Source organism: Struthio camelus, chromosome 8 (assembly GCF_040807025.1).
Source record: "Struthio camelus isolate bStrCam1 chromosome 8, bStrCam1.hap1, whole genome shotgun sequence".
In the NCBI taxonomy this organism is placed as follows: Eukaryota; Metazoa; Chordata; class Aves; order Struthioniformes; family Struthionidae; genus Struthio; species Struthio camelus.
The window spans coordinates 36733239-36757237 of NC_090949.1; the positions used below are offsets into that span (position 1 = coordinate 36733239).

General features: G+C 54.1%; 1 protein-coding gene across 7 annotated transcripts in view; it reads left to right on the forward strand.

Annotated features, from left to right (window-relative positions):
• Positions 1–23999, forward strand: part of PDE4B (phosphodiesterase 4B) — a 228525-nt gene that overhangs the window by 165204 nt on the left and 39322 nt on the right. For 6 of the 7 annotated variants that reach the window (XM_068953466.1, XM_068953467.1, XM_068953469.1 and 3 more), the window contains 4 exons: positions 1302–1496; positions 3773–3809; positions 3899–3969; positions 9538–9587. In XM_068953466.1, the coding sequence (XP_068809567.1) occupies positions 1302–1496; positions 3773–3809; positions 3899–3969; positions 9538–9587 (353 nt within the window). Of the gene's footprint in view, positions 1–922; positions 1078–1301; positions 1497–3772; positions 3810–3898; positions 3970–9537; positions 9588–23999 lie in introns of those variants that run through there. The other variant, XM_068953473.1, reaches the window with a different exon arrangement.

Below are 23999 nucleotides of genomic sequence, written 5' to 3' on the forward strand. Positions count from 1 at the left end.
TTCTTCAAGCTTGTGTGCGTTATTACAACCCTTCCAGCTTTTTGCTCTTTTTGTCGGCCAGGTGCTTGGTGCCCCTCCTGGGGCGGTGATCTAGCACGCTCCCTTGGTGCGTGTCTACACCCGCGGCTGGCACCGGCGCGCGGGCTGCTCCCCCCGCACCCGGGGTGCCCCGCGCAGCCACGAGGGCTCCGCTCCTGTGGGGACGCCCCGCGCAGGGATGCCCGGCGCAGGCGAGAAACTAGATGCTCTGCCACAGCTTATAAAGTTCCTTATTTTTAAATCCTGTTTCATTGCTAATGAAGCAACTGGGGTCTTCAGATTTCAAGACGTGGTTCAGGTAAACCCATGCAGAGGACTCATCTAAGGCAGTGCAGGACACCACAATAACCTCAGCGCACGCAGAAAACGAATGCAAAACATAGATTTTGCAGTCCGATTCCCCTGTGCGCGGGGAAGCTTCCCGACAAAGTGCTGTTCATTGCAGCTCACCCCCGCGAGCTGTGAGACACCACGTCGTGTGTAAGACAATGCCGCGATAACAATTTGGGTTTAGCAGGTAGCCGTCCAAAGGCAAGAACGTGCATGCCGAGCGCACCTTTAATTCGTGTGGCTTAGCTTGAGCGTTGTCGCACATCTGGTATTTCTATCAGCTAGACGAGATCCAAATGCCCAGGCGAAGGAGGCCAACCTGCCTGTTCTCCGCGTTTACGAGGGGTGTCGCTTGCTGAAGGAGGCCGCGGTGACTTCAGCCACGAGTTGCAACAGCCAAGTTATGAAACCATAAGAAAGTGGGTGTATAATGGAAATGGTGACAGAAGGCTGGGGTTTTTTTTTTTTTTTTCTTCAAACAGTTCTCCATTTTGCAGCCCAGCTGTTTGAAATTTGCTGGGCTGATTACGCATAATGGCTGCGATGCGAAACGTATCTCAAAAGGGAGGCCAACGTGTTCAGCCCTGGGTGTCCCCCTGGCCGAGCTGCCAGGCGCTCGCAGGATCTCAAAACTTGGCTGCAAAAGTGAGCGGGGGGCAAGTGGTACAGAGCAGCCGGAGCGGGCGCAGTCGGCGAAAAGCCTCGAAGGTAAACGCTTTATCTTAAGGCAGAGTCCTGCTCACGTGCAGCAGAAGCCTCCCTGCGGGCCCCGCGGGGATGGAGCCGAGCGGCAGGACGCGTCCCTCTCCCCCTCCGTCCCCGCCAGCGAGACCCGAGGGCCCGGCGCGAGAGCCGTCCCCGCGGTGCGGTCGGGAGAGCCCTGCGGCACGCGTCGGCAGCCCTGCGTGACGCCCAGTGTGTTTTGTTCGCAGCTTCGACGTGGAAAATGGCCCGTCCCCAGGTCGCAGCCCGCTGGACCCGCAGGCCAGCTCCTCGTCGGGCCTCGTGTTGCACACGACTTTCCCGGGCCACAGCCAGCGCAGGGAGTCGTTCCTCTACCGATCAGACAGCGACTATGACCTGTCACCAAAGACTATGTCCAGGAACTCCTCCCTTCCCAGCGAGCAGTAAGTACGCCGCGCTACCCTACCGCGGCCTGCCAGGAGCCCAAGGGGCTTGCGGGGGGGGCTCGCGCTTCACAGACTGCGGGCCTGAGACGGGCGCTTGCATCCTCTGCCAGGGCATGACTTCCTTTTCCCCATCCCATCCTGGAAGTATTCCCCTTTGCTCGGTCGTTTACTAAGGGCTTTCAAATCCGTGTTCTGAAATAGTAGAGCGTTTTGGCATCTTCCTTCCGTTGGTGCTTGTTCTTCTCGTGCGAATTGGTGGTGCGGTGACTCGCCGCCAGCTCGCCGCAGGGCGAAGCGCCCGCTGCGCGCTCTCGGTGCGGACCCTCCGCCAGCCTCGCGCGTCCCGGCGCAGCCCCGGAGGCGGCAGATCCACCTTCTTCCAGCGCTGGGCTTACTCGGTGCTTCGCTGCCTTTCTTTTCTCCATTACGCTCTCACTGCATGGTCTCAGAGCCCCATTAACATTAATATCTCTGGTTTTTCCTAAGCGGGTAACGCTCCGTTAGCCTGAGCAATAGAAATGTGACCGTACCTATATTTACAGTATATTCTTCTCCATCATGTTCTCCATCATGTGGAGTTCACTACAACTGAGCGAGAAATACGGCAGAAAACCGAGACAGATGGCTCAGCTTGAGAGGATCAGTACAACCCAGAGCTTGAAGCTTAAATGGGTGTCCTGGATTCGCAGCCCTTGCTTTTAACAGACATAGGTTTAAAATTTTAAAGTGACCGTTAAGCTAAAAAAAAGTGCTCCTAAAAGAGTTTAAGCGTTATGGAAGCCATATTTTGTCAGGAAACAGAAACGTGAATATCAGCACGATCCGCTGCGAGGATCCCTGACGGATCGCATCCCTCCCGGTAGTTAACGCCTAGCAAATATTTACCAGAGACGAAGTAACCTCTCCAAATTATGCAAATGCGGTATTTTACGTAAACGGTGCATTGTAGCAATTTGCCCGTGTTCACGACTGTCTGCTGGAGGAGGAGGATGGATGAGGGTGGGAGAGCCGGGCGGGCGGCAGGCACGGCTCTCCCGCCGGGGCTCGCCGGCCGGTACGGGGGCCCCGCTCCTGCTCTCCGACGCTTCCCCCAACCTCGCAGCCGTCGGCCGCGCAGACCCGTCCGGGTAGAGCAGCCGTCGGGGCCCCGGCAGGAGTCAGCTGAGGAGAGCGGGCGCTTGCGGACTGGGATTCGCCTGACCTAGTTTAGCCATCAGCTCGGAGACAACTTGAATTAAAACGTAAGACCCGGCAGCGCTGACGTCCAAGCCGGGACAGCCGGGCCTGCCCCGCGGCCGAGCCGCCGGGAGCACCCTGCAGGGCCCGGGGGGCCGAGCGCCTCCCGGCCGTGGCTTCGCCTGCCGGCCACGGTCTCGGCAACCCCGTACTGCAGTAATCCTGTTAACGCTACACGCTCAGGTCCACAAAAATACACCCGTCCGCGCTGGATTGCTTCGTTAGGCAAACAGGCGAGTGCTAGGTGCGGTATGACCAAACACAGCCTCTCCTACCGATGGCGATGTATTTTTCTCAGCACTTAGGCTCTTACATGATGAAAATGGACAGACAAAACCCACTGTTTAAACAACATTAAAGACTGTGGCACAAATCAACAAAAGCCAGGAAACTCAAAGCTGACCTTTACCCAGACGGTTATGTTTTTTTCCACCGCGGTGTGAGTGTACTGCCTTAACTTTGAGTTTCCTGGCTTTTATTGCCTGGTGTTACCAATCCGAACAGTTGTTCCGGGCAGGGTTGGTTTTTGTCTGGGAGCGTACCCTGACAGTAGGAGACCTTGGCATCAGGAACAAACTGTGATGCAGCGTTAAACAAAGACACACTGCATGGGTTAGAGCTCTTTTTTGGGGGTGGCGAGGCTACACGGGGAGACGCGCCTCCGTAAAACGCCCTTTTTCCCAGGTGAATGAAGCTCGGCGTAGCTAGCTAGATGTTCGTGTCCGCCCGCGCGCGCTCCAGGGGCAGGGTTTGCCTCCAGCCCGCGGAGGCCGGCCTGGGAAGCGCCGCTGCCCGGCTCCGAAGGGCGGCGTGCCGTCCCGGCGCGGAGGAGGAGGGCGCGCGGCGCCTTGCGCGGGGCGGAGGCCCAGCGCCACCGAGGGCAAAACACTCACCAAAAGGCGGCTGCCTCAGTAGTAATATCTGTGTTTAGCGCAGGATGCTCGAGTACACAGACGTGCTGTACAGCAATAAAATATTGCCGGTTGTCTTTTAAAATGCAGTGAATTACACGGATATATTTTTTCATTTTTCCCTAGACATGGAGACGACCTGATCGTCACACCTTTTGCACAGGTAAGTTTGAAGTCTGTTGCCTCACATTAACACAGACTTCGAGAGCCTTAGGTGCAGTCATATAAAATCTCTGTTTTTGTTTACTGTAGGTCCTGGCAAGTTTACGAAGTGTGAGAAACAACTTTACATTGCTTACCAATTTGCACGGCACATCGAACAAGTAAGTTACCCCTCTGCTTTTCGTTGCATTGACCCTTGAACACAATATACCCCCAGCGGGCCAGTTTTGGCCCGAATTCCCTCGAGCGCCGTTTCTGCAGGCCTTGGTTGCCCTTGATAAGTGCTGCGCTCTGGTCCCGGACCTGCGGTGGAAATGCGTGTGCGGAGACCCCAGGCTCCTGGGGACGGGCGCCGTGCCGCGGCGCGTCGGCATCGCTGCGGATGCAGCTCGAAGCCCACTCAGATAGCTGCGGAGGCGCTGCTTCCTCCTGCGCGTGGTTACTGCTGACACACTTGTGGCTGCGCGTAGGTGCGACGCACGCCGGGTGTTTGCGGGCCGCCCTAACGTGCGGGCTGAGCGCGGTGGCTGGCGGCTGTCCTTGGCGGGGCAAGAAGCCGCGTCTGCCCGGCCCGGTCTGCTCCTGCTCCGAGCTGCTGGAGCCGGGAGCGGAGCCGGGAGCGGCGCGGGGTGTCGGGAGTGGAGCCGGGAGCGGGGAACCGGGAGCGGAGCGGGGAGCCGGGAGCGGAGCTGGGAGCGGGGAGCTGGGATCCGGGAGCGGAGCCGGGAGCTGGGAGCTGGGAGCTGGGAGCTGGGAGCCGGGAGCGGAGCCGGGAGCTGGGAGCTGGGAGCCGGGAGCGGAGCCGGGAGCTGGGAGCTGGGAGCCGGGAGCGGAGCCGGGAGCTGGGAGCCGGGAGCGGAGCCGGGAGCGGAGCTGGGAGCTGGGAGCCGGGAGCTGGGAGCTGGGAGCTGGGAGCGGAGCCGGGAGTGGAGCTGGGAGCTGGGAGCTGGGAGCTGGGAGCAGAGCCGGGAGCTGGGAGCGGAGCCGGGAGCTGGGAGCCGGGAGCGGAGCCGGGAGCGGAGCTGGGAGCTGGGAGCTGGGAGCGGAGCCGGGAGCTGGGAGCCGGGAGCGGAGCTGGGAGTGGAGCTGGGAGCTGGGAGCCGGGAGCGGAGCTGGGAGTGGAGCCGGGAGCTGGGAGCCGGGAGCGGAGCTGGGAGTGGAGCTGGGAGCTGGGAGCCGGGAGCGGAGCTGGGAGCGGAGCCGGGAGCGGAGCTGGGAGCCGGGAGCTGGGAGCCGGGAGCGGAGCTGGGAGTGGAGCTGGGAGCTGGGAGCCGGGAGCGGAGCTGGGAGCGGAGCCGGGAGCGGAGCCGGGAGCGGGGAGCTGGGAGCCGGGAGCGGGGAGCTGGGAGCCGGGAGCCGGGAGCCGGGAGCGGAGCCGGGAGCGGAGCCGGGAGCGGAGCCGGGAGCTGGGAGCCGGGAGCTGGGAGCGGAGCTGGGAGCGGAGCCGGGAGTGGAGCCGGGAGCTGGGAGCGGGGAGCTGGGAGCTGGGAGCCGGGAGCCGGGAGCTGGGAGCGGAGCTGGGAGCGGAGCCGGGAGCGGACCTGGGAGCGGAGCCGGGAGCGGAGCCGGGAGCTGGGAGCTGGGAGCCGGGAGCCGGGAGCAGAGCCGAGAGCAGAGCCGGGAGCGGGGAGCGGCGCGGGCGCGGCGCACCAGGGGGCGCCATAGCGCAGCGCGCTGCCGCGGGGCGGGGAGAGGGGAGAGCGTGAGTGCGTGTGTGTGAGTGTGAGTGCGTGTGTGCATGTGAGTGTATGTGTGCATGAGTGTGTGCATGAGTGTGAGTGCGTGTGAGTGCGTGAGTGTGTGCATGTGAGTGTGTGTGTGCATGAGTGTGTGCATGAGTGTAAGTGCATGTGAGTGCGTGTGTGCATGTGAGTGTATGTGTGCATGAGTGAGTGCATGAGTGTGAGTGCGTGTGAGTGCATGAGTGTGAGTGTGTGAGTGTGCATGTGAGTGTATGTGTGCATGAGTGTGTGCATGAGTGTGAGTGCGTGTGAGTGCGTGAGTGTGTGCATGAGTGCATGTGTGTGCATATGTGTGTGTGTGAGAGGGCGTGTGTGTGTGCATGAGTGTGTGCATGAGTGCATGTGTGTGCATATGAGTGTGTGTACATGTGAGTAAGAGTGTGGGAGTGCACGTGTGTTTGTGCGTGTGCGTGAGTGTGTGTCAGCATGTGTGTGCATGAGTTTGCATGGGTGCGAGTGCATGTGTGCAAGTGTGTGTGCGTGCATGTGTGTGTGCACACGTGTGTGCACATGTGTGTGCATGCACATGTGTGCATGTGTGCTCAGGTATGTCAGTGCGCGTGCGCACGCGTGTGAGTGTATGTCAGTGTACACGAGTGCGTGAGGCCGCTGCTGTAGGGATGTGTGTGTGTGCGTGTGTGTGTGCATGCACAGCCCAAGGCTCAGTGTGCACCCAGGGCCGCCCGGCCGGCGGGTGCTCAGGGGGCTCTGCCCGTGCCCCACCGTGTCCCCGCGCGCCCCGTCGGCTGCCGCCCGCTGCTCCCAGCTCCAGGTCCCAGGCAGAGGTCCCGGGCCTGCGGGGGCGAAGGCGCCTTCCTGGGTGCGCGAGGTGCCCGCGACGAAGAGCATCTTTTCCGATTTGCCGCCTCGGCGTTGCCCGAGTCGCGCTAGAAGCGCCGCTTGGGAGCGCTCGCGGGGCTCGCGTTCGGAGAAGCGCTGGCGCTGACCTACGGTTGCACGCACGTCTTCAAGCGACGCGGCGCTGGGTACAGCGGCGCTGCCGGCCGCGGAGGGGCGGGGAGGGAACGCTGCGGCGCAAAGGCTGCGGCGGGCACGCTCACGCCGGCCTTTGCCTGATCGCGTAGTTGTGCCGACCTGGGAAGACGACTCAAGACCAAGGTTAAGGGGAAGGTATTATTGCTATACCCGCTGAGGGGGATAAACCCAATGCACTCTGCTTTTCGCTGCTTCGTCCGGATCCGCCGGTTTCCTGTGGCTGTTGGTGAGCCAGGCACCGCCGTTTGCTGTTCCCGCTGTGATCCAGGAGGGCCGCTGGCGGCGACGTCCCCGTTCGTCGTTCCTGGAGCGCTCGGTTAGCGCCGCCCTTCGCGCCGGCAAGCGGCCCGCCGCGCTCTGCGGGTTGGCGCCCCCTTTGCCGGGATGCCCGCTCCGGCCCTTGCTTTTTTTGTCTTCCGACAAAACTGTTGCGCACGTTGCATATGTAAATTCAAAACCGGGGATTTTAATCGGGCGCCAGGCTCTCCTCCCGACGCTTTCCTTCGCTAAGCTCGCCTCGGGAAGGGCGCGCTGGTTTTCGAGACGGAGGTTAATAAAAACCGCCCGGCTGAAACGGATTCCTCTGCCAAGCTTTGCTTTTGGGAAGAGCTCGGGCGTTTCAGCAGCTCGCCGGGCGCCGGGGCCGAAGGGAGCAGGGGCGTAAGCTGTGGGGCGCAGCGGCATCGCGCAGCGTCCTGGGAGCCTGCCCAGACCTGACCGAGGTGCAGGACGTTTGCCCGTTGGCCGCCGTAGACGCCGTTGACCGTTTAAGCCTTCCAGGTCCGTGGCGGCACGCGCTGGCTTCCCGGCGCGGCGCCGCTCCCCGGCCGTTTCCAGGCGGCTCTGCCGGCTCAGAGCCGTGCTGCCAACTCCTGATTTTATCGTCCGTCTCATGATATGTGGTATTTTTCTTAAACTCCTGCTCTGGGGATCGTGAGGATCTTAGCTCTCCTGTCCCCCCTCCTGTCCCCTCTGCGTGCCCCCCCCCACCCCGTCCCCCGTTCTCCCCCCAGCAGAGAAAGAGGACCCTGTCCCGCGTGAACTGCTGGAAAATCTGAGTCTTAAGGGCTGGAGGAAAAAAAAAAAACCCAACAACTAGAACCCATATTTCTTGGACTTCAGCATGAGGATTTTTAAGACGATTTCCTGCCTGGAAAAGAGGAGAGCGTGATTAATGGGTTTCGAACGCCTGAGTCTGGCAGCTGCGGCCTGGGACGCGGCGAGGAGGCGCCCGGCTCCTGCGCGGCGCGACGCCTGCGGCAGGAGGAAGGAGCAGGAGGCCGGTGCCCCGGGTGCTGGAGCGCGGCGCCTGCGCCGGGACGGGGCCGCGGCGCTGCCGAGCTCCTTTGGACGCCGCTCCGGGGCTGGCCTGCCCGCTCCCTGGCTGCTGCAGAACCGGGATGAGCGGGGCCAAGAGCTGGTTCCCGGCCTCTGGGAGCGGTGCCGCTCCGCGCTCAGGCTTTGGGGAATGCCCTAACCAAATCCGGGCTCGTTCCTCCCTCGCCCGCCCCGCAGGCATGTCTGTGCACCGCAGCGCAGGGCTCGGAGGTGCCCGAAGCACCTTTCCTCAGATCTGGAAGCTCTGCAGCCACATGAGCGTGGTGTCCCTAGCGAGGAGTTGCTTTTTCTCAAAGATTTCAAGATTTGGATTTTCAAAGGCTCAGCAGAGACAGGTCGGGGCAGATTCTCCAGGCAGTCAGCACCCAACAAGTACGCGCAGTGCTGAACCCTTCGAAGAGCCGAGGCCCCGCAGTTGCTTGGGGAAGAGCTGACCCTTTCCCGTCCCACCAGGAAAGGCGAGCGGGCGTCCCGCGGAGCGGTCGGGACTGGCGCGTTGCCTGCGTCCCGGCTGCCCTTTGCGCCGCCGGGAGCTGGGCCCGATGTTGGGAGCAGGATCGTAGCTGCTTTGCTCTCGCGAAGCTCTCAGCTGGTTAGCGGGGCCTTCCTGGAGCACTTCTGAGGAGCACCCTGGGGCTACAGCTGCAGCAGAGCTGAGCTCCTCGCTTGCTTTGGTTGGCGCTTCAGAGCAGAGCTGGCCGATACCGGAGGTTTCGGTTCCGGGGCTGACACAAAAAAATTGGGGCTAGGAGGCTGGCTAAGGGAGAGCAGGGGGAAATCTGGCTTCTGCTAAAATGTATCAGAAACATGTGAGCGAAGCGAAAGCCCAGAGTTTCATTTTCCATCAGTCTGAAATACTGTGTCCAACCCAAGATGAAATATTTGTGTTTTTTTTTTGTTTGAACTCCTTTTAACTCCTTAGAAAACGAAGCGTTCTGAAAATAAATTATGGCTCAGCTCGAAAAAGTAAATAGTTTTATTTGGCAAATCTCACATTGAAATATTTGGACGTTTGGAGAAACGCCGCGCCGTTTTTCCAGTCAAACCTGTTAGCTAGACTTGAGCCGGCTTTCGGGCCTTCTGAAAGGCAGGGTTTTTTGAAGAAATCGTTGCTAGTCAAAAAACGTCACGCAGCTCTGTTTCAGAGCTTACGTCAGTGGCTCCGGCGGCTCCTGATTTGCTTCCAGGTGCACCTGAAGCTGCTCCCTGTGGGATGTAAGGCCTTACATTTCCCGCGGTCCCTGGGACGTTGCTGGCCGGGCGCTCGCGGGTGTCACAGGGGACACGCCGGGTCGCGGCCGCTGCGGGCCGACCGTGCGGCAGGCGGCTGGGCTCGGGCGCTCAGCGCCCCTTCGCGCGCACAAACCAGGCTTTGCCGACTCCCAGGCGTCCCTTGACCAGCAAATTGCGAAGGCAGTTTGGGATGGTGGCGCATCTTTCCTGAAGGACCTTCTTTCCAGGAGGTGCGCGCGCGCTTGGCCGGGGACCACAGCCACCTAAGAGAGTGCTTGGGTTTTTTTTTTAAACAGCTACATTGATACCGTTCATTAACCGCCAAATCGTTTTAAAGTGTTTCAGGCTGCTTTGTGAGCACCAGAAGGGTTTTATGGCTAAAGAAGACCTATTTAGAGGGTGTTCTTTCTGTCTCTCTAGGCGATCTCCGGCCACGAGTCAGCCGCCTGCCTCCCGAGTGAGCCTGCAAGGTACGTGCGCCGCGTGGGTCGCCCCCCGGGCTCGCAGAGCTGCGCGAGGTCGCTCGTGCAAAGCCGACGCAGGAGAACAGATCCGGCCCAGAGCCTCGTTCCGCTCACCGTTTGGGTTTGGCTTTGGGTTTCTCCCCGTACGTCGGAACAAGAGGCGAGGCTGATTTTGGTTTGAGAGCCGCGGCCCCAGCGCCTGTCGTCGGGAGCCGCGGTGGCGCGCGGGCCCGGGCAAGCCCCAGCCGCGAGCCTCGAGCGGGCTCGGGCCCAGCTCCGTCTTCTCCCCTGTTCATTCCCGTTTGTTTCCATGCGCTCTGCGTAAAAACTGCGCTCTGGAAAGCCTGTCTCAGGTGAAACTCCCTCTGCTTTGGCCGGGCTGCCCTGGCGCGCCCTTTCCTATCGCGTTGTTCGCCGGGGGTCTTTTGCAACGGCCGTTCAGCGGTAGGCTGGGAAGCGAGGTCGGAAAGGTCCTTCGCCTTGGCCTCGTCGCCAGGCCGCCTCGGAGGCCCCGGCAAACACGAGTAGGTCGTGGGAGAGGGTGAGAGAGCGAAGCCTGCGGACGGCGGGCGCTGAGCGGGGCTGCCCGGCCGGGGCTCGGGGCTCGGGGCTCGGCTCCGCCGCCGCGGCCACGGAGCCCAGCCCACCTCTGAAACCTTACTTCCACGGACGAGGAGATAAGCTTGGGAGGAGTACTCATTCGTAAGGTTTATCTTAGCCTTTCCAAAGATTATGTGCTAGGAGGGACTCATAAAGCTTAATTTTTATAGCGTGTAAAGCCTGGATTGCTAACTGCCACTTCCTGACACCGCGCGTGTTATTTACTGTCTGGGGGCACGCATAGTCTTGGAGACATATTCGTATTAGCTTCCTCGGAAATTGTTACTGGAACGGGAAAACCTCTGAGGCGGAAAGGAAACGGGGCAGGAGGCTCTTGCCCTGCCGCTGGGCTCCGTCGCCCGGGAGCGGCGCTCGGCAGGGCTCGCAGCGCCGCCGCTCCCCGCTGGCTTCCAGAGCTCGCCTCCGCAGGACGTCGCCTCTGCCACCTGCGCAGGAGCGGTCCTGCGAAATGTCGTTAGCTTTGCGCGGGTGTTGTCGTACAAGCTGCGGGCTCCCACGATGAAGACAGAATTCCCTTCTAGGAATTTGTGGAGTCGCTTCCTTAATGCTCAATTTCTGTGGAAAGCATTTCCTTTCAAGTTTTTTAACACTCGGTGGATTACATATAGAGAGAAATTGCGTGGTACTGCAGTATTTCTAACCCTTGAAATTTTAACGTGAGCCCTAGGACACTTGATGCTTTTTAGCAAGCCCAAACTTCTAAGGCTGTGGGAACACAGGAAAATTTCAGCTCCCTTTTTAACTGAAGGTTAGTTTCTGACACTCGTAGCTGTAAGGCCAATCTTGTGTCACCCTGTAAAGCTCAAAAGCAGAAAGCAACTGAAAAGGATCCAACCCGTTTGCGTTTTTAACCAAGCCCTTGTGATCCTGACTCATAATTTTTAATGTTCCACTTCTTTAATGTTTCATGAGTTCTACTGTTTCGGTTATAGCCAGCTAGATTAGTACGCCTAAAATAAAACATACTAATGGCTTACCTGAGATGTGAAAAAAGAAAACGTCCAGGTGTGGAAACGAGCCACGCTGGACGCATTTTTGGGTGCAGGTTCGTGTCAGGTAGCAAAGGGAGCGTGAAGGAAAACGGGGGCTCAGGCGTCGCGGGATTGGAAGGAAGCAGAGAGGAACAGCCTGGATTCGTGGCCGTGCCGCCTCCTAACCAGCAGGCTTCGGGAATAGTCTGAAATACAACAAAAAATGAAAATTATATAACTAGAACTTAAGTAACCTAATTAAATTGTGATGCTTTGTAGGTAAGAATAAGAAATATTTTTGAGATAGCGATAGAAAACGTTCTTCCCTATATGAGAGAGAAACCAGCGTCGTCCGCGTTAGTGAAAAAGCAAGCCTTGGGTTCCTCGTTAACCCCGGGTTCCAATTATGTGTCTCCATGCGTTTTATCGAGCGCCGTAGTTTCATTGCCCGCTGGCAGCACTAGTCGTCAGCCTGAAGCAACGCCTTCCTGGCCAGCGGGCGACGCGGCACGCGCTGCGCCGGCGGCGTCCGTGCCGGCGGTGCCAGCAGGGCTCGGGGCGAGCTGGCGGAGCCGGGGCCGCAGCTCCGGCACCCTGCGCAAAGGCTCCGGCGGACGCGCCGGCAAAGCCGCCCCGCTCCCACAGCATCCGGGAGCCCGCCAGGTTTAGGGTTGTCCCCGGCAGAGAGCGTGCGTTTGCTCCGGTTCTCAGCTGAGGCAGCGCCCGGGCCCGGCACAGCCACCGCTGGGCTAAGCTGGGTACCCTCAGCTCACCCTGACCCCATGCTTCTGGTAAAAAAAGAGGTGCAGTGAGGAATGCCAGTCTTAGTCTTTATCCTGCGGTTATTTTTTTTCTTATTTTGTCCTGTTTTAGCAGGTAAGCCAGGACCGTTCTGAATTCTGACCTTATGTGCTTGTTGCATTTGGCATCCCCACTTTGCTGCCCAAAGTGTTTCTCGGTTCCTGTAAAGCCTCTCTAGTTTCCTATGGAGTCGGCCATCATTTCAAGTGCCGATGGCCTCAGTGGATGCGATGCGGTGATTGCCTTCCTTTCCCTACTCACAGCCATTGTTTTCTATTGTAATTCGTTTAAGTATTCCAGAAGAAAAAAGATGGCCGTTTACTTTCTAGGACGTTTCCGCTTAAACGCAGCTAGAACCCGGATTTTTAGGGTTTTTTTCCAGCGTTAGCAGCTTTTTTCCGTAGATGGGCTTCTGATTTGGAAATTGTGAAAGGAAGGAGAGATTTTCCTATCAGAACGCTTCCAACTATGTGCCAATGGCTCCTGTGTCTGAAAGGATGCGGAGTGTTTTTCCTGAAGGTTTTGGAGAAGGAAGCAGTAATGTTTTGATTGGGGCTAGGCTGTGTTACATCCTTCTAGATAAAAGAACGTGTTTTCAAATCAAATGTGTTTATATTCTCTAGATTGGGTAGTCAGCCAGGTTCAGTATTTTCTTTTAGCTCTCCCATGTCACACGTTGATTCAGAGATTTACCAGAATCGGTTGACATCCGTATGAGCACCTCGTATGTGTCTCCTTTTCTTTGTCCATAGTGCAGTGATTTATATCCTGTTATGAAAAGTACAGAACTCAAGGTTTAAAGCAGACGAGCATACATTAGTAAAATTAGCCTGGAGGGAGACAAATTACATTCAGCATTTGCTCTGGAAGTAATACGTGCCAGCTGTTTACTCAAATGAGAATATTACAGGATTTGTCAGTTGTTGCAAACAGAGAGGAGCCAAATCCATTCCCAGCCGACTGCCGAGGAGTTGCATCACCGAGGACCCGGGCCCGTGGCTAAACGAAAGAGCTGTGCTGAGGTTTTGAAATTCTTATTTTCTTATTTTGACTTTCGTTTTCTTGAAACCATGAAGAATTCTGGTCAAGCTTTTCATAAGATAAAATGCTTTCAGTGCCGATGGTGATGTCACTGTAAATTTCAGAGCTTTCTTAACATTATGACCACAGCCATAAAAGGAAGAGGAATATGTATCGAACATCCTGTGTTTTGTCCTTGGTATCAGCTTAAGTAAATCTGGCAGATTTTTCCTGTTATTTTGTTAAAACTGCAGATCACAGGAACAAACAAAATTGCTTTTATGAATTAACTAAGAAGCTGTAATATGGAAATATGTAGCTGTAGCAAAAAGTGCATAAATCCTTAATTAGCTCATGTACTTCACAGCTGGGAAGGCTAATGGGCGTACTCGAGACCCTGAGGTTTCTAAGCAATACATAGCATTACAGCTACAGCATGCCGTCGCGCAGCGCCGGGATGACGGATGGGTGCTACCCAGCTACGTTCTCTGGGGTTACAGAAACAAGTGATATAAGCGCATTGTCACACAAGCATCTGTGACATTTCTTTCTCATGTATTAGGGGTTTTTTTAAACTAATATATGAGTTTTTTGCCACGGTTACTTTCATTGACCTTCGTGCTACCTTGGGCTCAGTGATTCCATCACTGCCTTCTCTTTCCTCCTCTCGGTCTCTCCTGCCCGAGCGTCCCTGAGTAGGCTTTAGTCCCTACCCAGCTGATGCAGCTAATAAGATCTTTAACCAGCGCTAGTCTTGCAGCTCCTGCTTACTTTTTCTCCTTCCGCCATGTCTATTTACTGTGCTGACCCTAGTTCCCTCCAAATTAAACTGTATTTTCCCAGCTGCCACATTCAGGGTGAGCCTCTCGTTCTCCCACTCAGGTTGGCACAATCCCTTCTCCTTCTGCTTTGTTTCCTCCTCGCTATTCATAGCTTTCGCAAGATTTTTTCATTTTGTCCTGTTTTATCAGACTCTTCCTCTCGACTCGGCATAGGATCCGTGCTGTTTGTCCCCAGGATCCTCCCTGTCGCTGCACGGTAGGGGCCGTTTACCTGGTCTCCAGGTCTTGTTTCACGTTTGTCTGAACCAGCCGGGGCTCTCGTGGCACACGTATCCTGCCCAGCGCCCGCGTACCGCCAGCAGCGAGCGCTCCGGGCGCAGACCTTGCGGGGAACACACTGCACCAGGGCGATGTGACCGGGGCTAGGACCCCGCTGCTGGAGAAACAGGGGGACAGGGAAGAGGTGGCACATTTCTGCTGGAAGATCGATATCCAGCTGGATAATGGGAATCACTTTGCCCGCCCTGGTTTGTGTGTTAGGCTGTTGCATTTGCACGGTACCGATGGCTAGCCGGAGCAAAGCGCAGCAGCAAGGCTCACATAGCGCTGTGCGCTTCCTGGGGCTACGAGAGGTTTGCAGAAACTTCTCCCAAGAGCAGGCAACCAAATGCCTCTTAGATACTTTCAACACAGTGTAATTATAGTATGTCCTCACAATTATATACCTCGCAATATAATATAGCCGGCTTGCTTTGCAACCTGAGGCTTTGGGGGGTGTAGCACTTTGGGGTATGTCACCCGCAGGCTTTTCAGGGCTCACGGGATTAAAGCTTTGTTAAAATTCCTCTCTGGGGATGGGACTGAAAGATTGGTATTTCTTCTTGCTTGTGCCTTAGCCTCTGCTCTCCTGCACATCTGCACGTTTGTCTGCCCTTCTCACATGCCTTTACACGAACTCAAGACTCGTACTCTTTCATTTTTTATGTGGGTGTAAGATGTACACAGACCCGTGCATGAATATTTGGATAAAGCGTAAACAAAAGACTGGCTAATGCTGGTGCTTTTGCTAGTGAGAGTCCCAAATTTTTGTAGGAGTTAGCAAGTTCTGTGCATCGAAGTCAGCTCTTAGTTGCACATTGGTACAAACCCCAAGTAAGAAGCGTGGAGCTAGGTCTCCCGCAGGAGGCTTCCTCGGCTCGGAGGGCGGACAGCGGCTCTGGGCACGTGCAGAATGGATGGTTGAGTTTGAAACTGTGCTGTGAGTTTGGCTGAGTGCAGATTGCAAGATCTGGCCTTTTAATTTTGAGACAGATTGTACAAGTCGAGTAGATACGGTGTCTTAGGCTTTTAACGAGCGTGTGGAGCCATGTTTCTCCAGACTATGAAGGAGCTAAGCAGTGCTAAAAAGTAACGATAGTGCACACTAAATTCAGTGGTGCTGCAGACTTACTTACAAAGTATTTGAAAATAATGCAAGTATTATTTTTAAAGGATGCAGTGCTGTAACGATGCAGATTATTTAGTGACTAGCAAAACCATGCAAGCAATCAGAAGTCATCTTAATGACGTGACTGAGTAAAATCAAGGCTGTTGAACTGTAAAGTAATTCTGCTGTTTGGAGAAATAAGAAGCGTGTTCCAAAGTGAGCTTTAAAAGTCACCTCCAGAAAAAGAGGAGCCGGCCAACCTTCAGAGGGTGTTGGTGACATCCAAGGCTGTGGAAGAGCAGTTCATTCCCGAGTCCGTTTCGCGTGTTCGTCCTGCCAGCAAACTCTCTCCCCCCCCCCCCCGAAAGTTGGACTCATGCTTCTTAGTAAGTATTTCAGTTATGCTATTGACGTCAATGCAGTCATTAAATAGATTGCCGGCCCTCCCATCAGCAAACCTGTGCCAAAGACCTAGAGGCAGACACATTTTAAAAGAAGAACATCAGGTTTTCTTTTAGCAATGGGAGAGAATAAGGGAAAAGTTTCTCCTGAAGTCACTATGCTTTGCGATACGACTTTTTTTTTTTTTTTTGCTTAATTTTCTGAGACTTCTTTTCTGCTAAGATAATTGCTGCGTTTATTTAAGACGCTGTTGTTATGTTACTGTGCGCATAAACAACTCTAAATGGGGCTAAAGAGTAATTTTTTGTGATCAGCTCCAGCTGAAAAGCGACACCCATTTTACGTCTCCTGGCTAGATTTATTCGTATATCAAGTAACAGGAGGTATTCAGGCAAACCTGTTCAGCCTTTGACTCCAGAAATTCTGCAAGGATTGATTTCATGACATCTATCTAACAAAATAGCCTTGCTTTCTGCTCGGCAGGCTCTGAAGACACACGAGCGAGGCATGACCCCCATGGCAACGCGTAAAACAGTTCTCCCCTCCGCCCCACCTGCGGGTGTCACGCGGACTGGAGACGCTGCACGTGCCGCCGAAGGGACCGAGTCCGGGAGCCGCTCTCCCGGCCCCGTACCGGCACGGCGCCTCCGGGCGCGGATGGCATCCGCAGGCGGGCGGAGGGAGGGAAGCCCTCTCCTCTGGCCGGGGGACCAGGGCGGTGGCCCTCGACAGCAGTAGCGGCGGGTTTTGAAGAGCGGTTCTGGAGCCCTAGCGCTGTTTCTCCTTGAGGTTGTCGTTTCGCGGATGGTCACCGCGCTCCGCTACCCAGTGCGAAACCATAAAACCCGTCCGAGGTTGTTAAGAGAGCTTCTCCCTGCTGGCGCTTTGCTCTCTGGGCGACCCGGGCAAGCGCAGAGGCGAGGCGGCAAGGAGGAGGTCCTCGCGGTGACCTGCTGCCGTTACGTCCCACGGCCGCGCCGCTCTCCAAACCCGGGGCGAGCCCGCCGAGTCCTCTGTGGCTCCCATCTCCTTGTGCTTGAAGAAGTAAGTCGTTCCAGCTCTGCCCTGTGGACGTCCGCGGCCAAATCTCAGTCCCAGACTCCCTGCGCCCGGTTCGGCTTCTGCGTCGGGGCCGGCGGGTGGTTTGGTTAGAGCTCGCAGGGTGAATTCGAATTCACCCCTGGCCCTCAGCAGGGGAAGCACTTTGCCCGCCCGAGTTAACTCTCTAAACCTGTTCTTTTAGGATAACAGTTCTAGAAACTATTAATATCTATGCGAGGGAGAATGAAAGGAGGGAGTAAATGATGGCCAATGCTCCTCTCCCTCCGCCCGGCTGCAGAAGTCCCTCCGTCCCGAGGCGCGTTTCCCGCGCGCCGGTTCCCACGGGGCGACGATGCTGAGCGAGGAGCGCGGCGGCTGTGCCACTCACTCCAAACTACTAGGGCTTTACTAGCGATACCTTTTCATACCCTGATCAGCTAAAAACATGTATACAGTGAAGCATATAAGTTAGGCTTACTTATATAAGCCTGTCATTGTGCAACTGTTGAAGAATGTTCCGATAATAGTTAATGAAACATTTTTTGGTAATACAGTTTTCCCTTTAAGAAATGCCTGTAAATGACGATAAATAAAAGTGTATAGTTGGGATAGTGTTTGTTGACAGAAAAGAACCAACTGTTAATTATTTATGGTTATTAAAAAAACATGCCAGGTTCTCAAGTTAATTTATATCCCTGGAAAAATGTATATGCTTACAAAGATTTAAATTTATTAAGTAACACAGTTAACAACGCATCTAAATTTGTCCCCATGGAATATATTTTAATGCCTAAAAATATTGCTGATTGATTGACAATGTTATGCTTTCAGGCACTTCATCGTTGTAGGGATTCAGAACGTAAAAAACGAAACCCCCCAACTCGGCGCCGCTTGGTTTTGGGTGCAGTACTGTGCCTGTCGAAGGCCGGGGGCAGAGAGCCTTTCCCCAGCTGAAACAGGAGCAGGATCTGATCTGAGGTTAGAGGCTTATTATGTAGCTTTTGTTGGTTACCAGGAGTCGGGATCAGTAGCCGTTATTAAGTGCTAAATAGTTACGCAGTTAGATTTAATTAAAAAAACCCTCCATGCTTTTTTGATGTAGATATTCTAATATAAATATTCCACTGTCGTAAGTATACCTTTCCAAGAGGAAGTTAAACATCTGCGCGTATGAAAACTGCCGTGCCTCCGCACTCCTCGGAAACGGTGCTGCCCAGGCGGCTTTGCCTCGTCCCCCAAAGGCCCCAAGTCCCAGCGGTTCGGGGCGAAGCGTCCTTGGCTCCAGCTTCCCAGGGCCGCTAGAGCGTGTCCCAGACAGCCCAGCGCTTCCCCCGAAAACACTTCCCGCCGGGTCGGCCTTCCACGCTGCCTGCGTGTGTTGAGGGAGGTTTTACAAGCTTCAAACGTGACGTGATTCTAAAAAATGTTTTACAGGTAATGATGTGTTTTTCTCTTCTTCGTGGTGCGTTAGCAAACCCAAGTACAAGGTTTGTCAATAATAGGTCTTGCTAGGATTTGACGGTTGTGAAATGTTTTCCTTCCTTTCCTCCCGAAGATACTCCTTGAAGAAGAGAAATCCCGATTCAAGTTTCCAGTCTACCTGGAGTATTTTCTATTTTAGCAGTAATACTTTATAAGACAGGGTCCACGTCCAGATCCTAGTCAAATACATATGCTGGGCATCCACCTTAATTCAAGTTCTTTGGACAGGCTGTTTCCCAAAATTTATATTACTAAAATGTCACAAACTTAGCAGCTTCCTGGATTTGACCTATATTGCGTGGAACTTTTAAATATTTCCATCTACTTACAGTGGGAACATGCTGTCCAGGTAAAAGCCAAAAATCTCTTCATCACGCTTTACAGATCAGGAACCAAGGAGGCGGCGGCGCTGCTCCTGCGGGGTCCGCCGGCGCGCGGTCCCTGGAGCGTGCCGCCCGCGTGGCTCTCCGCGCGAGTCGCCCTAACGGAGAGCCAGGGCAGCTTTCTCACTGCCCAGTACGAGCTTAAGGACCCGATTCAGGACCTGCCGGAGACCTCAGGGTTGGGGAAAGTAGTCGTACGGGACGCAAACCCTCCAGGTTTAACCGCCCGCTGGCGAGAAAATGGAAAAAAAAACCCTCAAAAGCAACACTAGTAAATTGTTATCTGGGGTTTTTAATGTATCATCCAATTCTGATTATGGATAACCACATAATAAATGCAGTGCTGGGCCCTGGGCTTGTCGGGCAGGGTACGGCCCAGCTGGGACCGCGCTGCAGCCCCGTCGCTTAGAAGGCCGACGTGCGGCTGTGGCGGCCTCCGCCTGACGGTGACGCACAGGCGCGACGGGGACCAGCACGTGAGAGGCTGAACACGGAATAGTGGAAGCTGTCAAAACAAACGATGCTGGTTTGGAAGATACTGCCCTCTGCCTCTTCCTCCCCACCCTTTTACCCGTGGGACTTACTCTGATTTTAAACAGATTTAATGGTTTAAAAGGCTGTGTGTGCAGTTTAGTAAACATAAAGCGCACCGAGTCAGAGCTGCAGGCATTAAGCTGCCATGGCGTGCTAGGGTAGATTAATAAAGCTGATTAGCACAGGGAAGAGTTTAGCCGTGCTTTCAGCTGCTGCAGAGCTGAGGGTTTGTAGTTTTGTGACTCAAGTCGTAGCCTGAATGTTCACGGATTTACGGTTGGTGCGTGTGCAAAAAAGTAAATACGTACGTCTCCAGGTGCCACCAGAGAGCTATTTGAATGAAGTCAGCCTAACATGCAGATAAGCCACATTTTCTTACCCTGGGAGATCGTGGCTTAAGAGACAGCTTTGAACCTGCACGTGCTCTCAGACTGCTGAAGCTGTCTGTGCGGGTTCTGCTCTGTGCCCAGCCCGAGATGCCGCAGGGAGCAAAGCTCTGCCTTCCCACCCTGCCGTTCAGTACGACCGCAGACCAGCCGGCAGGACTTAGGCAGAGTATCACTTGGAAAATAGGTCAAAAGAGGTCATTTTTTTGCCACACGCTGCATACCTGAGTGGCTCTGCTAAATGCATAAGTAACAATATCTCTGGGCTTCACCCATAGTTGACAGTCATATTCATTTATTTTGAGGGGCTACGCAAGGGGAAGAAGTTCAAATAAGGTAAATCAGTGAGGTGGACATTATTACCCTTTGAGTGCTTAAAATATCTAGTCTAGGAAAACAGATTAAAATTCCAAACTAAAATTCCAAACGAAATCAATGTTTTAAGCTCCCATCCTCAACGATAATGTTTTCCAGGAATTGCATTTAGCCATGAAAAAATCCATTTCATTGTATTTTGTAATTAATATGATTTAAACGGTTGACACGGTGGCTCAAAACGTAATGGGTGATCTGTGTGGCTGGTCGTTCCAAGACTGCGCTGGGCATACGGACGTGAAGGTTAGTAGGTGTCCTAACGTATTCCTCTGAATTGTGCCTGGGATTCCTTCAGGAGCCACATTCTTTCTTTCATCTTTCATCCCGTTAGTCCCTTACATCTTTCATGGTTTTTTCACTTTGTTGAATTGAAATCGTCGCTGCGGTCTTCTGTCTGGATGGTTCCTTCCTTGTCTTAGGCCTGTTGTGAAAGTCGGTTTGTGGTTTCTCAAGCAGGAGTTTTCAGAGCAGCAGCAGGTATTTGGGTGGACAGACAGGCAGCTGGTGAAAGCCACTGGCCCAGACCCTGCTGGGGGTTGGCACGGGCAAGAGCCGCCTGCCGCGATGCGCAAGGCGCGCAGCAACCCAGCGCAGGAGTCCTTCGCCGTGGGTGAGCCGGCTCCGGTGCCGGAAGCCGTCTAGCCACAACAGCACAGGATGGTGCCCCACCTAATTAAGCCTGTTGAAAGGCAGGGCTAATTAGTTTAGGTGGAGTGCCTTGTTAGCACAGTGATGTTGCTTCCAGGATCCGAGTTGGTTTCCCAGCACGTGTAAGCTTACCGGCCCTCGCGGAGCCAGCCCGGATGGATCGAATGAGATAATATGCTGCATGGGACAGGCAGATCCTAAGTGGGTAGCTAGGTAGTTTCACAATCACATCCTGATTTTTCAGCATCTTTCTCACACTCGCACGTTCACACTCACGCACACACACACAGACACACCAGGCACTCAGGAAGAAGACGTTGCTACTCACACAATAAAATGGTCACGTTGCTGCGACCTGGCCTTTGCTTAGCTGTGGAAGCAGAAGCACAGTTTGGGCTCCCCTGGATTTGCGGGAAGCTGGAATCGGGATTTAAATCCCAGTGCTCAGTTCCAGATCTGCAGTGGAGGCTTCTTCCTGAGGCCCGAGGAAACTAATGGTAGTCCTGGAGCTCCCTGCTCTGTTTGCTCTGCCCTTTGAGGAGTATTTCAAGTTAAAATGTGATGGGGATTCACTTAGTTTAAACATTTGTAATGGGCCTTGGCAGTTCTGATTGCTCTTCAGAAACTTGTTCGAGGTATGTGTTCGTTTCCTCATGAGATGTCTCATCTGAAAAAGCATTTGTTCCTGTTGGCGTTCTCCCTAGCGAACTCTCTCCGGTGGTTGGGTAGGGCAGTCTCTGCACTCGTTTTATTAAACTCTGTGTGGAGGGACTCTTACATAGATGTGTTTTTCTCCTGACTTGCGAACAAGGCAGGAATCCTACAGGGCAACAAGGAATCGAGCCTGGTGGGTAAAATGATAACGTGTCGAATCATGTATTTGCTCCCTGGGATAGAGTTGGAACGGAGCAATCTTTTCCCTTTCATTCAGCAGGCCAGGATTAGATGCTGCCCCTCTTGCCATTTCGGTCGCTCCCTATCCCTGGACTGAGGCATTCTTACTATGCAGGCAAATCCCATTCCCCGATGCCCCGTGATATCACTGCTAAGTGACATTTGACAAAATGCTTCCTGCATTTTGTTACTTCCATTTGGCACCGTAGAAGCACTGTCACTTACGCCGCTGATTTGTGGCAGCCGCGCGGTGCTGCTCCCCGCGGGGGGCTGCCACGCGGGAGAGGACGCTGCCGAAGTGCGCCCTGCGCTGTGGTAAAACACCCGATCCTACCTTAAGATGAGATGGTATCTCCGATCTAAATCCTCCTTCAGAAGTCGTTCGGCTTTCCTGGTTAGCCAGCGTTTCGGATTAAAAGTTTAGGCTTATCTTGAGATCAGGGACAAGTTCTCGGGGAAGTTTCAGCCTCCTGAAGGTTTTTGTAGTGTTTGCTCCTTGTTACCATGCCAAAGGTGCAGCGTTGACTTTGCTTTCGGAACCTTACTCTTTCATCCCTACGCTATAAGGTATTTAAAGTTGAGGTTTACGCAGCTGATGTAGTGTTTGTGTTTTTGATACATGCACACAGGCAAACTAAATGTACGAGCACTTTTTGAATTGCGTTCAAGACGCTAACTTTTTGTTAGCTAAACTTTTCCAGTGGGTTTCCGATGCTCCGTTTCGGTTGAAGAGAGATGTTAATAATACTTATTCTTCAGGAGTGAAGAATAAATATTACTATTACTGAACATGCTCTACAGCCTGCTGCACTGCCCTTCTTTCTGAGGCAACATGGTAAATGCAGCTCTTTGCAAGGCTGTGCTTCAGGAGTAGTGGTCCTCTTTCAGTTTTCTTTATTCCTTTTGAAAGTCTGATTTTAGGCTCTCTGATCTTGTCAGTAGTGATCGTTCCATTTGTGTGGGGATGTCACAAGTTCAGAGGTTTCTTAAGCAGTGTGCCCAGGATCTCGAAGGTAGTTGGGCAGTCCAGTAAATTGCTGGTCTCCTTTTGCAGCCTTGGGCCCTGGACATTTTCCCCCTTCTCTGTTCCTTTCGTTCTCCAGTCGGCAGCCCACAAAACGCCACAGCTGTGCCGTGCGAGGGACTCCTCCTTCACTTCTGACCTTCAGCTTCTCTGCGCTCAGCCTGGCACTCTACTCCCTCTGGACTGCAGAGGTTTATCAGAGCCTGGTGTCTCAAGCTGACCCTTGATTGCCTCTTCCATGTCATCTTCTCCTAGAAAAAGCAATGCTCTTGGTACCGGTACTCTCCGTACCCTAATGGCCAGTCCAGCTGACCGGGGACACTGACGGTAGAGAAGTAACACTGATGGTGAGTGCTGCTTGTGGGCACAAAGCCTGGCAGAATTATCAGGAGACTCGAGCTGCTTCTCCAGCTCCCAGCATAATAAACAGCAAACACCCAGCCCTAGATTAATTACTAAGCCATTGCCCAGTTACTGTTAACAGTCAGTGGTCTGTCCAGTGAGTTGCCAATTACTGTGGCTCTTCGGATGACCTGATTCCCATGACCCAGCTCCGATCCAGCCAGCCTACCCTAGCACCAGTAGGCATCATGATGACTCTTTGCAGGTTTGTCCAGTTCTGCCGTCACTGGCTTCATCAGCACTCAGCACTTCAGTATCTGCCAGCCTGCAGCTCCAGCTCCAGGCTGACCTCTCGCTATGAGTTTCCTTGAAATGTTTCATTTTTGCCTGTCAGAACACTGCTTTGCACCTCCCGTGACCGATCTCCCTCCTCTCACCTTGGAGACGTTCCTGTGAATCACAGGCATCACGATCAAAGCAAGGTCTGAGACTACTGACCTGCTGCCCAGCACCAGGAGGTCTGCTGCATACTGGCTATTAATAAGCTCTTTTGTTTGTCGTTGAGGACTTCCAATTTACTGCTTGATGTCAAGATGCTTTCATTGCCATAAGATTCATTTCACCTCATTTCAGCCACCTGAAAATTATAGAACATTTTCAACTAGGGGCTGATTTTTAAAGAAAACTTTTTGAGCGCTCAGGAGCTAACCATCCTGTTGTGCAGGAAGATCAGGAATTTCAGCAGAAGCCAACTCGATGAAGTAAGGAGCTTCTTAGTGAACTAAAATGCAGAAAGAGATCAGGCAAAGAGCGAGAACAAGACTGGTAACGAAGGAGCAGTGTAAAAACATTGTTCTGGCATGTGGGGATAAATCGAGCAAGCCAAAGCCCAGCTGGAGCTATGACACCAGCTGGGGACATGAAGGGAAACAAGAGGGATCCTAATGCGAGTATGCTAGCGGTAAAAGAAAGTTCAGAGAAAATGTAGGTCGGTCGATGTATGGGGGAGGCAGCCTAGTGACAGCCACTGCACAATAGGCTGAGGTACTCAATGCCTCTTTTGTCTCAGTCTCACAGCCAAAGGCAGCTCCCAGACCTCTGTGCCGACCCGACCCGCGGGGCTTGGGAAGGAGAGGGACAGGCAGCAAGGAGGGAGCAGCAGGTTAGGGACAACTTAGAGGAGATAGATAGATTTGTTCAAATTCATGGGCTGGATAGGACTCAAGCTGAAAAAGCTGGCTGATGTGTTTGCAAGGCCGCTGCGTGTCATTCGTGAAAAATCATGG